This window comes from Notolepis coatsorum (assembly GCF_963971535.1).
Source record: "Notolepis coatsorum genome assembly, chromosome: 19".
Taxonomy (NCBI): Eukaryota; Metazoa; Chordata; class Actinopteri; order Aulopiformes; family Paralepididae; genus Notolepis; species Notolepis coatsorum.
In genome coordinates this window covers 84,681,431-84,695,967 of record NC_140183.1, presented here as the reverse complement: position 1 = coordinate 84,695,967, position 14,537 = coordinate 84,681,431, and the positions used below count along the sequence as shown (strand labels likewise).

At 40.3% G+C, this 14,537-nt stretch overlaps 1 protein-coding gene across 1 annotated transcript in view; it reads right to left on the bottom strand.

Moving 5' to 3' along the window:
* prpf31 (PRP31 pre-mRNA processing factor 31 homolog (yeast)) overlaps positions 1-9,842 on the bottom strand; it is a 32,588-nt gene extending 22,746 nt beyond the window's left edge. The window contains exons 1-8 of the mRNA XM_084336407.1: positions 9,705-9,842; positions 6,057-6,272; positions 5,778-5,844; positions 5,549-5,632; positions 5,365-5,462; positions 2,223-2,329; positions 1,487-1,656; positions 744-901 (exon numbers count right to left, since the gene is read on the bottom strand). Of these exons, the coding sequence (XP_084192533.1) occupies positions 744-901; positions 1,487-1,656; positions 2,223-2,329; positions 5,365-5,462; positions 5,549-5,632; positions 5,778-5,844; positions 6,057-6,272 (900 nt within the window). The 5' untranslated portion in view covers positions 9,705-9,842. The remainder of the gene's footprint in view (positions 1-743; positions 902-1,486; positions 1,657-2,222; positions 2,330-5,364; positions 5,463-5,548; positions 5,633-5,777; positions 5,845-6,056; positions 6,273-9,704) is intronic.
* Positions 9,843-14,537: the final 4,695 nt, after the last annotated feature.

Genomic DNA, 14,537 nt, shown 5'->3' with positions numbered 1-14,537 from the left:
ATGTACTGGGGGAGAGGGTTGAATACTATGTACTGGGGCAGAGGCTTGAATACTATGTACTGGGGCAGAGGCTTGAATACTATGTACTGGAGCAGAGGGTTGAATACTATGTACTGGGGCAGAGGGTTGAATACTATGTACTGGGGCAGAGTGTTGAATACTATGTACTGGGGCAGAGTGTTGAATACTATGTACTGGGGCAGAGGCTTGAATACTATGTACTGGGGCAGAGGGTTGAATACTATGTACTGGGGCAGAGGGTTGAATACTATGTACTGGGGCAGAGTGTTGAATACTATGTACTGGGGCAGAGGCTTGAATACTATGTACTGGGGCAGAGTGTTGAATACTATGTACTGGGGGAGAGGGTTGAATACTATGTACTGGGGCAGAGGCTTGAATACTATGTACTGGGGGAGAGGGTTGAATACTATGTATTGGGTCAGAGGGTTGAATACTATGTACTGGGGCAGAGGGTTGAATACTATGTACTGGGGCAGAGGGTTGAATACTATGTACTGGGGCAGAGGGTTGAATACTATGTACTGGGGCAGAGGGTTGAATACCATGTACTGGGGCAGAGGGTTGAATACTATGTACTGGGGCAGAGGGTTGAATACTATGTACTGGAGCAGAGGGTTGAATACTATGTACTGGGGCAGAGGCTTGAATACTATGTACTGGAGCAGAGGGTTAAATACTATTAATTTGCGTCAGGAAACAGATGTACAGATGTTACTGACGGGTGGAAGCGACTGGATCATGTCACAGTGGTAGATGTAGCCTGTGTGGGGCAGAAGGGAGGTGCTGCTGAAGCCCGACAGGTTTCTCCTCTGAGCCCCCAGCAGCATCAGGTTACAGGCTGGCATCTTGGACAGGTTGGTCAGGCCTCCAGCGATACCTACAGTCCAAGAAAAAATAAATGCATTTATATAGCAGCACTTTATAAATTTGTTCCTCACATTTTTACCCATTCACTCATCGATGGCGGAGGCAACCATGCAAGGTGCCAACCTGCTCATCAGGAGCAGTTAGGGGTTAACCTGTTCCACACAATGTGAAAATCCACCTAAAATATATACTTAGGTAAATGGAATATTGCTCCACTTCTACAAGGGCTATTTGCATATTCTTGGTATCTAGGTACATCTATGGACTTCAGGGAATGTATTCACAGTGTCAGAAATATTGTGTCTATTACTAGGCTTGCTTAAATTGTGATGAAACAAAGGAGAATATGAATTATGATTTTTCTTTGCATCTTTAACAGTGAATAACACCATGATAATAAGGACACTTCGACACGCTGCGTGGGAATTGAACCGGGAACCTCCAGATTACCAGACGACTGCTCTACCTCCCGAGCCACTGCCGCCCCCCAAAAACGGTAACAACCACCCATTATGTCCATATCTAAGGATAATCAACGTCAATAATCCGAATATTAAGTTTGAGTTAAATTGACAGATCTTATTTTTTCACTCACCCATGATCTTGGCAGCTGTTGAAGCTCCAACGATGATGGACAGATTTGGTGCAATAAATGACATCCTGGACTCGACATATTCATATATCCTGTGCTTGGATTGGTTCAGCTCCAGAGCCATGTCACAGGCCTCCTCTAGTCGCTTCAGTTCATCTTCACCTAGTAATGTCCTAAAAAGCATGAAAACATTATAGTCTGTAACCTTCCCTGAAAACAAAGACTACAGACTAGGATCAACAGTTGTTTGATCACAATCAACAGACAATCAGCACAGCTCGCTTAAATGGCAACGGCCGGTCACATGACACGTTTGGATCAAGAGTATCTGCAAAATTGCATGCCATTGTAACTTAGTCATTGTCACATTCTGATAATGTGGGGGTTAAACCGTAGATGGGAAAGCTCAAATGGCTGAGAAATGTTCCCAAAACCCTGCCCTCCTTTCCCGATCCTCTTGATGATGATGTTGCTTAGTTGTGAATTGAATTAGTTGATATGGCCAAAAGAAAGCATGGATTGGGGCTTTATTAACCCTTTCACTGCCACACAACAGAAGGTTAACCCTTTACTATCACACAACCGACGGTCGCGTGTGGCAGTGAAAGGGTTAACCGGCTGTTGTGGCAGTGAAAGGGTTAACCTTCTGTGAGTTGTCGCAGTGAAAGGGTTAACCGTTTGGTAGTGTGGCAGTGAAAGGGTAAGCCATTTTTATAACGGCGAGCTCTGAACAACTCACCCTTGTGTGGTCGACGCTGTGACACTGACCACCATGATGGTGGCGTTGGTCAGGATGTGCTGCAGAGTCTCGTTGGTCTTACACGTGTCCAAGTCGTTTCCAAGTTCCTAAAAAGGGGGCAAAAGGAAACTGCATTAAAATGGGGCATTTCACCTATAATCCATCTGAACTCCATTTTGTCTGTCGTCAGTTTAGTTGATTTTGGTTTCTCGTTCACAATATATTCAATTGCAATGCTTTGTTTTGAATCCCCCTCCAACTGTACTAAGTATATATAAGACATCATTTAGTAATGTTATTAAGCTCTTAAGCCCGAGCAATCCGGTACGATAATGACATCACGCCATAAATCCATCTCTACAGAATGTATGAATTAATGTTGCGTTTTTTTCTCTCTCTCCAAATGTAGCCAAGAGTAAAGATCCTAACCCTGTCAAAACAGCAGTCAATGTGTATATTTTCAGCACTACGTTTGTTTACCAATGATTTTAAGTGTTATTATTGAAATATGAGTTTATAGAAATCTCAGGGCATCGAGTCGGAAAAAGGCGAGGATTGACGCAATGATTTTGCGCAACCTAACTTGAGTGTAGTCTTGAGAGAAGAGACCCAGGACGCAAAAATATAATAAAAAAATTATTATTATTTTCTGGATCATATCTCATGGGTGGAATAAACCTGAACGTTATTGCCATAAATTAGAACGCAGTTAGTTTCTCTACCTTTCTGTGAACGTCTAGCAAAAAATGGCGTTGCAATCTGATGAAAAATGGCGGAGAGATTTAAATTATAAAAAAGTAACTGTACTTAGAGTAGATTTCATTCACGGTTTTGTCAGGGGAGCTTGGTGGTACAAAATCCAGATTGAACTCTGCCATTGGAAAGGGGAGATTTGGTCCGATCCATAGATGTGCGACTTGGCCATAATAAGGTCATTTATAGGCCTGCTATTCTATAATCATATTTGTCCGGATGGCAGAATTCAGTACTGCATCTACAAAACCTTCTGTTTAAACATCTGCGCTTTATTCATTTGCTTCGATTTTTCGTACATTTTTCCTGTCTGGTCAATTTTAGCATGGTGTTATTCACAGTTAACACATTGGATGCCACGGATGCTTTTTGTCGTTAGTTCATGCCGACCTTTGAGTGCCCCCGACGCTATATAGTCTGTTTGCCGTTTTTTTTTATTGGCGATTTGAATTCATATTTCATCAATCGAGCCTCGGGTTAGTGCTGCAGAGTCTCTCTGAGCTCAATTGGGAAGATACCGCCCCCTATCGTCTCTCCCTGTGTAACTGAACCCCATTACTTTAGACTGATGCAGGGGGAGTGGTCAGTTTCCTCATTTTACTTTTCCGTCAAGGCCAACTGAAGAGACCAAGTGATCGCCGGCCATCAGAACAGCGTGGATTATGTATTTACAGTACCAACGCTGTAATCAATAAGCGTGATCGATATTTGGAATGGCAATCAGGAATTGGAATAATCTTTTTGGATAACATGTGATCTCAGGTAAGGAATTTATTTTACCAGTCTTAGGATAATCAGACCCGTTTTCACGGAGATATAAGCTTTTGCCCTATGCGCGTGTGTGTGTGCGCGGTGATTCCTGATGAGGAAATGAGAGAATCGATTTTTCAGCCCGCCTCTATAGCGTGCATAAGTACACATATACTATCGATAATCTAGCGTTTATTTGAAAACGATTCATAAATAGGCAGAAAAATTACACCGTTTGTGTATGCTAGAATATTCCAGTAAATGCCGTTTATCACGGAATCTATATATTTTCCTTGAAAACGAGGGCTTTTCAAAATGCTATAAAACGAAAATGAACCGATAAAAAATCAATCCGTTTCGACAATGTTGACTGGAAACAAGTCATTGATAAACGACAGGCAGATTAGACACATAGCCATAATTTAGGAAAGAGATTATGCGTTCACAACGCCATCATTGAAGTGGGTGCTGGCATTCAACGGGGTTTCCAATGTTAAATGGCTGGCACTCAAACTGTTAACACTTTCAATGCCTGAATGCCCACCACGACAATTAGCGTGTTATTTTTTTATTAGCAATCTGAATTCATATTTCATCAACCGAGTCTCCCGTTGGTATGCAGCCCCTGTAGGAGCTCAGATGTGGAAAAAACCACCCCCTATAGTCTCCCAGATGGTAATGCACCCTTTTGGAATGGACTCAATGAAAATGGATGAGAAAAGAAAAATCCGGAATCCACATTTTACTTCTCAGGCATGTAACCCGAGCCGATCGGATTCATTGTGGAGCCTCAGAACAGCGTGGAATACATATGTACAGTATGTAGCGTTGGATCAATAAAAGCGATCGATTTTTGGTATGGCGATCAGGAATTGGAATGATCTTTTTGGAGAACATCTGATCTGAGGTAAGGAATCTATTTTACAAGTCTTGGGATAATCAGAGTTGTATTCGCTGAGATCTCAGCATTCGCCCTGTGTGTGATGGGTCTGTATGTGCGCGATCGCTTTGAGGAAATCAGAGAATCGATTTTTCAGATCGCCTATATAGCATACGTAGCATATAATCTAGCGTTTATTTGAAAACTATTGATAAATAGGCCGAAAAATTACTTTTGTGTATTCTAGAATATTCCAGAAAAGGGCGTTTATCATGGAATCTTTTTATTTTCCTTGAGAACGAGGGCTTTTCAAAATGCTATAAAACGAAAATGAACAAAAAAAAAATCCGCTTCGACAATGTTGACTGGAAAACGAGTCATTGATAAGCGACGGGCAGATTAGACACATAGCCATAATTTAAAACATAGATTAGGCGTTATTAACGCCAACATTGAAGTGGATGGTGGGCATTCAAGCACTAAATCGTGCGCCCCCTGCTGGCACTGAAAGATATTAATAAAAATAAAGAATAAATATATATATATATATTCTCCTTTGGTTCATTACAATTTACTCAAGCCTAGTAATGGACACAATATTTCTGACACTGGGAATACATTCCCTGAGATCCATAGGTGTCCCTAGATACCAAGAACATGCAAATGAATAAATTAGCACTGTTTTTGGGGTGAAGTGAAGAAAAGGGTACATGGTTGTTTACAAAGGCTGATCTCAAGTGATATAAACCCCAAACTCACCTTAACCGTTAGGACGTAATCTAGAGAATTTGGCACCAGGGACTCGAGCTCTGGGAACCTCTTGGAGTACTTGTCACGGACAAACTTGTGAATGATATCTGACACAAAGAAAAGTAGGCAATATGAAAAATTATGGAAGGTAATAAAATCGATGCATTGTTGAAGGCCAAACCAGCAGACTTACTCAGCTCATTGTCGATCTCCACTGTGAGGTTATTGGCTACTACAATTAGTCTGTATTCCGGGTCAGACTCCATTGGACCAGAGGCTAAAGAAAAAGATAAGCACCACAGAATCAGAACACATTCAGCATTTTTTTCTTGATCCGTGAGGTTCAGGTTGAGATAGGTACATTTCATGTCAACAGTAAGGAGTGTAGGAAGTTAAGTAATGAAGAATTGGTTCATATTCACCTTCGGAGTTCAGTGCTGAGGACTGCTTCCCAACATATATTGCGATTTTGTCCATGATCTCTGAAAACTGCAGACATAAACCAAGGATAGTCGGATCATCAAAACATATTTTATTGGAAGCTCACTCCCCTTATTCATTTTTCTTTGAGTCAGCAGGAAGGCTGAGAGGGAGACAGAGATAAGGTTCTGGCAGGGTGTTATCCCCGGACTCCAGGGCTACATGTGGTCTTAACCACTATATCATCACTGGGTAGAGGATCACCACACCCACCCACACACCTGTTTGCTGTTGCGGAGCTTGGCAATAGACGCCACACTTTCAGCACCACTGTAGTCCACTTCCATCTCCTCAGGGATGTCTTCCAGTCCCACTGGTATCTTTCCCTCATCTGCCTCATCGTCACTCCCTCCTTCCTCACCTCCTGGATACAGGCCATCCTCCCCTTCATCACCAGCCTCCTCCAAGTCCGCCAGCAGTTCATCTGCCAGCGACATCTGGAGACAAAAGGAATGGACAGAAAAGCAACCACTATAAATAGTTCAAAATCAGTGTTTACTTTATTGTTTGAATAGAGGCACATTGGTTATACCAACTAAGTAGAGGTTGGTTACACCGCCCCAGCCAGTCCTTTGTACCAGCGGCCATCAGGCTCCACAAAAGTGGGCAGGGACCGCTGCCAGCAGCCGGAGTACTAACGGCAGCAGAACTCGAGAACTACTAGGAATGTCTGATCACTGAGTGTGTCCGACTCCCACCTAAATGGAGTCAACGGACTACAATGTATATAACGTATCACATATGTCACGCCATACGTACCTTACTGCAACTGTGTATACTGTATATTTTAACTACTCATAGTATATATTTAGATTCTAGTGTTTATAGTAACCATATTTATTGTAATAATGCATACTATAATATAACCGATAGGGCATACAGAACCTAATCTGCAGCTTGATTACATTACACTGCCTACTTGCTCATTATGCGTATAATCTTGATTTAATTATATTGTTTACATTGCCCTATTTAACTTTTCTACTGTACTATAATTGTATTGCCTGTATTACGTCTTCTACTATTACCATGCCCATACCCCCCCCCTCCCACATGCTGCCTGAATTTCCCCAAGGGGACCAATAAAGGAATATCTTATACCAGCTTAAGGCGAGACACTGCAGGTGAATAGTCAAATATACTTTTTTTGTTGATTGTTATATTTTGCTTCCTAAACATGTCTTCTATGAAACTAGTGACAATAAAACGTCAATAACACACATTTAGTTGTTTATTTTACATCATTTTGCCTTATTGCATCCATAAATGTGCACATATTTAATGGGGAAGTGCCTCATTTGCATATATAAACATACATTTCAGAAAACTTGCAATATATTTTTTCTTAGTTTATATGTACATAACAAATTGGGAAAGTTTCATAGTGATATCTATTCAAATATTTTTTGCCTATTAGGGGGTACTACACTGTTTGTAGTAGTACTACTGGTAGCAGTAGTACTGGTGTGTAGTTCTGTTCAGTTCAATAACATCATTATTATTATTATTCAGTTATCAGGCATGTGTTTAGGTTGTCTATTACTAATGGTTTGATTAGGTATTGTGTTTGTAAATATCTGTTTAAAAAAAAAAGTATGGCATTTTACAATACAGAACTTTGAAGGAGTTTTCCCAAAAATTTGTTTTAAGAGTTTTTCCTCATACTTGAGCCAGAAATCTCCACTTCAGTAGCACTCACATACACCAAATCTTCCAGTTCTATTCATATCTATGTTCTGAAGGTATTTACAGAAGGGTTTGTTGATATCGCATTCATACCCTGATTTATATCACATTTTATTCCTAAAAACATGGCGAAATATGGAATTTTACCATAAAAATGGACTGAATGGAGTATTTTCTGATTTATGGAGTGATAAAAAGAGATATCCAAAATCCCCTCTGTAATAACCTTTGGCTCTAATATGTCAACAAAATGAAACTATAATTTTGAAAATGGCTTTATCCAATGTTCAGATTTCTGTCCTGGAATTATATGCAAATTAGTGCATATTTAAGTAGATCATGCCTCATTTGCATATTTAAACATACAATTTCAGAAAACTTGTAATACAAAAAAGTCTCGTCTTAATATAAGTAATCAACTGGGGAAGTTTCATTGTGATATCTATTAGTTGATTTTTTTACCCTATTCACCTGCAGTGTCTCCCCTTAAGTAGAGGTTGGGTATGCCAGCTAAGTAGAGGTTGGGTATATTATGTTTAGCACAGTAGAGCTTGGGTACACAATATGTTGAGCACATGTCATGTATGTTGTGTATGTCATAAATGTCACTATGAATTGAAAATGGTAGCCCCTTTCGTGACTGCGATGCAAGCTCTCAAAGAACACCTACGGGAGACTGCAATTCAAAACTGGCCCCTACAAATGTCCTAACCCAGTTGTACAATAAAGACCAAGCATGGCTATTCCAATGTACAGCCCCACCCAACCCCACCCCACCTACCCAACCTCCTCCAATGTACAGTTTCCATGTCAAATGTATGTCAGTATTCCAATGTACAGTGTGTGTCCCCCCCCCCCCCACCTCCAATGTACAGCCCCACCCCACCTCCAATGTACAGCCCCACCCCACCTACCCAACCTCCCCCAATGCACAGTTTCTATGTCAAATGTATATGCTCTTCTTCTGGATTTTTTTAGTATCACAAACAGTACTGTATTTGAAAATCTGGTATGTCATAAATGTATAGATGTAGCAGTACTGTCTATCTGTATGTCATGTGTGTCATATGATGAATTGAAAATGGGGGACCCTGATGGAAACAAGACGAAAGTCTTTCTCAGGTCTGCATCCTCTTAACAATTGTATGTATTGAGCTGTACTGTACCCATTCTGCAATCTGTTAATAAACTTTTCAATCAATCAATCGCTTGAATACGCAGTCACTGGCTCCCACGTTACTAGCCATGTTAATAATGTGCGCCTCAAGCACTGCTTAAAAGCGAGCGGTGGGTCCAAAATATATCAGATATACATTTCAAAGGTACCCACCATTGCATTAGGGTTTCACACACACACGGGGCGGGGTTTGAAAGCTCGGCGTTGCTAATAAACATTTTAAATCATTTTTATAAACTGGTCAACACTGCTCAAAACGGCTGTATTTCCGTATTTGGCCTGGTGCGCCATCACAGCGCATGCACATCGTGCACCCAACGCCGGAAATACAGCCGTTTTGAGCAGTGTTGACCAGTTTATAAAAATGATTTAAAATGTGTATTAGCAACGCCGAGCTTTCAAACCCCGCCGCGTGTGTGTGTGAAACCCTAATGCAACGGTGGGTACCTTTGAAATGTATATCTGATATATTTTGGACCCACCGCTCGCTTTTAAGCAGTGCTTGATGTGCACATTATTAACATGGCTAGTAACGTGGGAGCCAGCGAGGCTTGCATCGCAGTCACGAAAGGGGGGCTAGGGGGACCCTGATGTAAACAAGACAAACGTCTTTCTCTGGTCTGCATCCCCGTAACAATTGTGTGTATTGAGCCGTACTGTATTGTACCCATTCTGCAATCTGTTAAATAAAGTTCTCATTCATTCATAGTAGAAGTTGGGTCTAGTAATAGCTACTACTACTAGCTAGGATGTCCCTTGCTGGAACGTGCAGCTCCTACTACGTGGGGAGCAAGGGGTTTCCCTTTAAACTAAGGAACGCACACAATTCAATTATGTTGATTCTTGAAAATTATGTCGGTACAAGCGCAGTCAGACAGTATGACACACATAATAATGTTACCCGGCGAATTAACATCAACTTACGTGTTGACTAAGCTAGCAAACGTTGGCTGAACGTTGCGAGAAATGTTAGGTGGGTAACAACTACGTCCTCCAAGTCACTTACCTCGCGAGTTTAAAACCACTGTCGTCGAAAGAAAACAAGACCAAATGTAAACCTTATACGACGTATTGTTTAGTCTTAACCGTGTAATGTTTTCTTCGCAGTGTGTTCTTTCCTGCTCCACGGTGTCTGGTAGTTTGTCGCAGGTTATGTGCGTCAGATAGCTTGAACGAACTGCAAGGGATCATGGGAGTTGAGGTCCGTCTCTCTCTCTCTCTCTCTCTCTCTCTCTCTCTCTCTCTCTCTCTCTCTCTCTCTCTCTCTCTCTCTCTCTCTCTCTCTCTCTCTCTCTCTCTCTCTCTCTCTCTCTCTCTCTCCGACAGTCTTTTCGTGTAGAGTTCATAGCATCAAGAAAGAAGATCAAGAAAGAAGATGCTAAAGTCCATAGCATGCAGCCAATAAGGTGCGTTTGGTGTCGTAAATGTTGCTATGTGTAGGCCCATGCCATGTAGCTAAGGTGCTAACTAAAGGGCAAGGCTTGCTAAGCATCAATGATTGAAGGACTTATGTGTTTGTAGGTTAAGTTAATTTGGTTAACAACATTGCAAAGACATGTGACATGTGATAGTTTATCAGTGAGCTGGATGCAATCCTACCTGGAGGGGAGAGAACAGATGGTGGAGGTAAACGGTACTCTACCCCCCCCCCCCCCTCACAGTGAGCTGTGGTGTTCCACAAGGAAGCATACTAGGACCGCTACTCTTCCTAATTTATGCAAATGACATGTCGTCAGCCTGTGAGATGCAACTTGTTCCTGTTTGCGGACGACTCAGCCCTGCTGGTCTCTGACAAGAACAAGTTGCAGGTTGAAAAAACCCTCAGCTCGTAACTAGGCAAAATCTGCATATGGCTCGCTGATAACAAACTATCATTACACATGGGCAAAACAGAGTCCATTCTCTTCGGTTCAAATAACAAACTCAGCAAGACCGACGGCTTCTCAGTTACAGTGGGTGACAATATTGTCACAAGGAAAGACGAAATTACCTACCTGGGTTCCATCCTAGAGGCAAATCTTTCCTGTGACAAAATGGCATCCAATGTAATAAAAAAAAAGTCAACCAACGAACTAGATTCTTGTACCGGATCTCCTCACTGGTAAACAAGAATACCCTGAAGACTCTTGCAGGAGTACTCATTCAAGGGTACTATGACTATGCATGCACCTCATGGTACCAAAGCACCTCAAAGGCGCTTAAAACAAGATTACAAACAGGTCAGACTACTACTTGACCTTACCCCCAGAACCCACCTCACCCCTGCCCACTTTGACAACCTAGGATGGCTTAGAGTAGACGACAGAGTACAGCAACTTGCAGGGCCTGGTCTACAAGATACACTATACGACTAAGGTACCCATGTACATGTCAAAATACTTCCCAAAGGTCAGTGAATACCACAACCACTACACCAGAGGAAGCTCAACAAATCATGTTAAACCCAGATTCGGCTCAAACAAGGGACTAAACACGTTTTGCAATTATGCCACATCAATGTGGAACGCCCTACCCAAAGCTGTAAAGGAATGTGAATCCCTACCCACATTCAAAACCGCTCTTAAAGAGCACCTACGGGGGGCTGCAATTCGAAACTGGCCACCGTAAATGCCCAAAACCCCCACCACCTTCTAATAGACAGTCTCCTCCCCACGCATGTATATATTCCCTCCCCGCCGTATGTATATTTCTCTCCCACCCACCCACCCCCTTCTAATGTACAGTCCCCTCCCCATCATATGTATATACTCTGTCAGGATCTAGGGGTAACAGTACTGTATATTTGAATACCGTTTATGTCACAAATGTATCAGTACTAAATACCTATATGTCCCTATGCCATAAATGTCATGTATGTTGTGTATGTCATAAATGTCTATATGAATTGAAAATGGGGGACCCTGATGTAAACAAGACAAACGTCTTTCTCAGGTCTGCATTCCCTTAACAATTGTGTGTATTGAGCCGTACTGTATTGTACCCATTCTGCAATCTGTTAAATAAAGTTTTCATTCATTCATTCATTCATTCATTCATTCATTCATTCATTCATTCACACTAAGAGACAAGTAGAAATAATATGGATGTATGTTGTTATTGTTTGAGCTGTGATTTATTGTATTTCATGTATGTGTTTCACAGTTCTCACGGTCCGGATTGAAATAAATCCAATCAGTAATATAAAGAACGTGTTGCTGTCATCATTGCATTAGAGGGAGTTACACTTGTTTCAAAGCAATATTTTAGTCTATATTGGAAGGTGTATTTATTTCAATTAAATATGAAAATGTCATCCAATTGAGTTATGTACTCTCTGGTCTTATTCTACATTATATTAGATGGTGTTCATAATCTATAATACCCATACCATACAGGCCTGTTACAAACTATAATATATATTATTTTACAATATTGTTACATTGGCATATTATTGGGGCATTTTAGACATTTTAGTCATGTATATTTGAAGATAAATGATACCCTGCCTGGGGTATTGTGTTTCTTTTTCTTAGTAGGCTACCGGTATACAATTTATCAATTTACTGGCTTAAACATATATATTTCCTGTCTGTCAGTACTTAGCAAGACTTAGAGACGATACTCGTCTTTCTTCTTCATCTAACTAATGTCATTGAGCTGTTATTAACTCAACAAGTGTCCTCCATGACATCACTCAGATGGTCAGGTTCAAATACAAAGAAACAGTCTACCATTGTCTACAGTCTGGGGAGTGGGGACATGTGAGACAATGCAGGTACTATGTCAGCCGTTTGATACAATTTAGTCTCAGGGACCCTAGGAGAAGATTCTTTTAGGGTCCTTATTAAGGTCCCTAGTTTGTTCAGAGCAGGGTAAATCTGCATTTTTGCTATGATGCTCCTAGCTCATGCGGAATGAATTCTGAACACTGTTGCAGAATTTTAAACTCCATCCTTTGTCAATCAAGTTGTACTTTTGTTTTAATTGATTGGTTATCCTTACTTTTGCCTTGCCTTCTTGTTGTATTATTGTTATGATTATATGCCCTTTTTCTGTATGTATACTCGAAGGAAACAGTGAAATTCAACTATTCTCTGCATTTTCCTGAGAACCCCCTATCCACTAGGGCCACTGACACCATGTCAGTGTCAAGTCACTAAATCTCGAGTCCGAGTCGAGTCTCGAGTCCCCAGTGTTCGAGTCCGAGTCCAGGTCCGAGTCATCAAAGAAGAGCCAGAGTTGAGTGCGAGTCGAGTCCCCATTACCCTAGTCCGAGTCCAAGTCATCAAGGTCGAGTCAACTCCACTCTGGCAGTCAATGAGCTGACATACAAATAAAAAAAGGTCTAAACATAAATGACCATTTCAAAGGGAGTTGATTTACTTTGTCATTAATATAGCCATCAATATCTTATGCCAAATGATTAGGGCATATTACAAAAAGTGAACTGTATTTATCAATTAACAAGTCTGCACCTTTCGAGCCTGAATGCAGTCAATGCTCGAGTCCAAGTCCAAGTCATCAGTGCTCAAGTCCAAGTCAAGTCACGAGTCCTGAAAATCACTTGAGTACTACAACACTGCACCATGTTAAGAACAACTGTCTTAAACAATAGAAGCTTGATTAATTTGGAATATGTTGTACGATATCCTGATGCATAACAAGCATGAACTTCCGTCTTATAAAATGGAACACCTTGTGAATACAAGACAATACCATTTATTCTCATTAAACAGTTCAATAAATGTTTCACAGTTTTTATGTTGTTTTTATTTCCCCCAGGTTTATACAGTATCCCTTGAAAACCATTCTTTAAACAATACAGGTTTGTAAACCAACGTTGAAACAGACTAAACAAATGGACTAGTTGGACCTCGACTGTATGATGGACTGTTATTAGTAGAAAATCAGATAAATTAACAGATACATCAACAAATGGAAATATTTACTGATGAGAGGCGGCCATTTTTTCATGCTAAGCTACATTAATTGCCCTCAAACAAGGTAAAAGGATGACAAGACAGCTATAAATTCATTGACATTAGAAAATAATGAAACATTACGTTAGAGGACATAGTTTCATACAGAATGGCATATATTAACAAATGAAATTATACAAAATACTTTAGTAATTAAGAAGTTTGGGAAAATATTTGATTTATTTGTTTTACGATGTAGGTATAACCTAGATGCATGTTGTCCCAAACAATTCTGAGAGCTCAAATTAATTGCACCAAAATAAATAAACAAATAAACAATATTTACATAGCATAATTTAGATTTTAAAGCAAATAAATGAACTCATTACTAAATAATAAATAAATAATCAATTCATTCATTCATTAATTAATAACAAACGTAGCTTTTTAGAATAAAAAATAATAAATAAACACGTTTGAATTTTTTCGTGCAGTCTAAGAATACATCTAAACTTAAACAGCTCTAAAATGATAATGTATACACTTGTATTACGATATTTGTACAAATGTTGAATGAATATTCTCAAATACAGGAGTCAAGCATTTTCTGTCCCCAACTGCTGCCTACAAGAATAACGTACAGACTGCAATGAAAAACTGTTTTTTTGTTTTTTTTTACAAAGAGGATTTGAATCCAAGCGTTTACATAGACAGATTGATGACCAAAGAAAGTGCACTCCCCACACATCTGGGGAAAATACAACGGAAATAAGCAGAGAAACAGAAGGTAAACTGGTACACAGTTAAGACTCCCATTGCATAGCCATCAAGTCTGTTTCAGATTTTACAAAGCTCCAGGCTCCTCTTCTCCTATAGAACATACTGCCTTTGCCAAAGACTATTCCTTGACAATGGCTAATGAATACACTCCCTAAAACAGT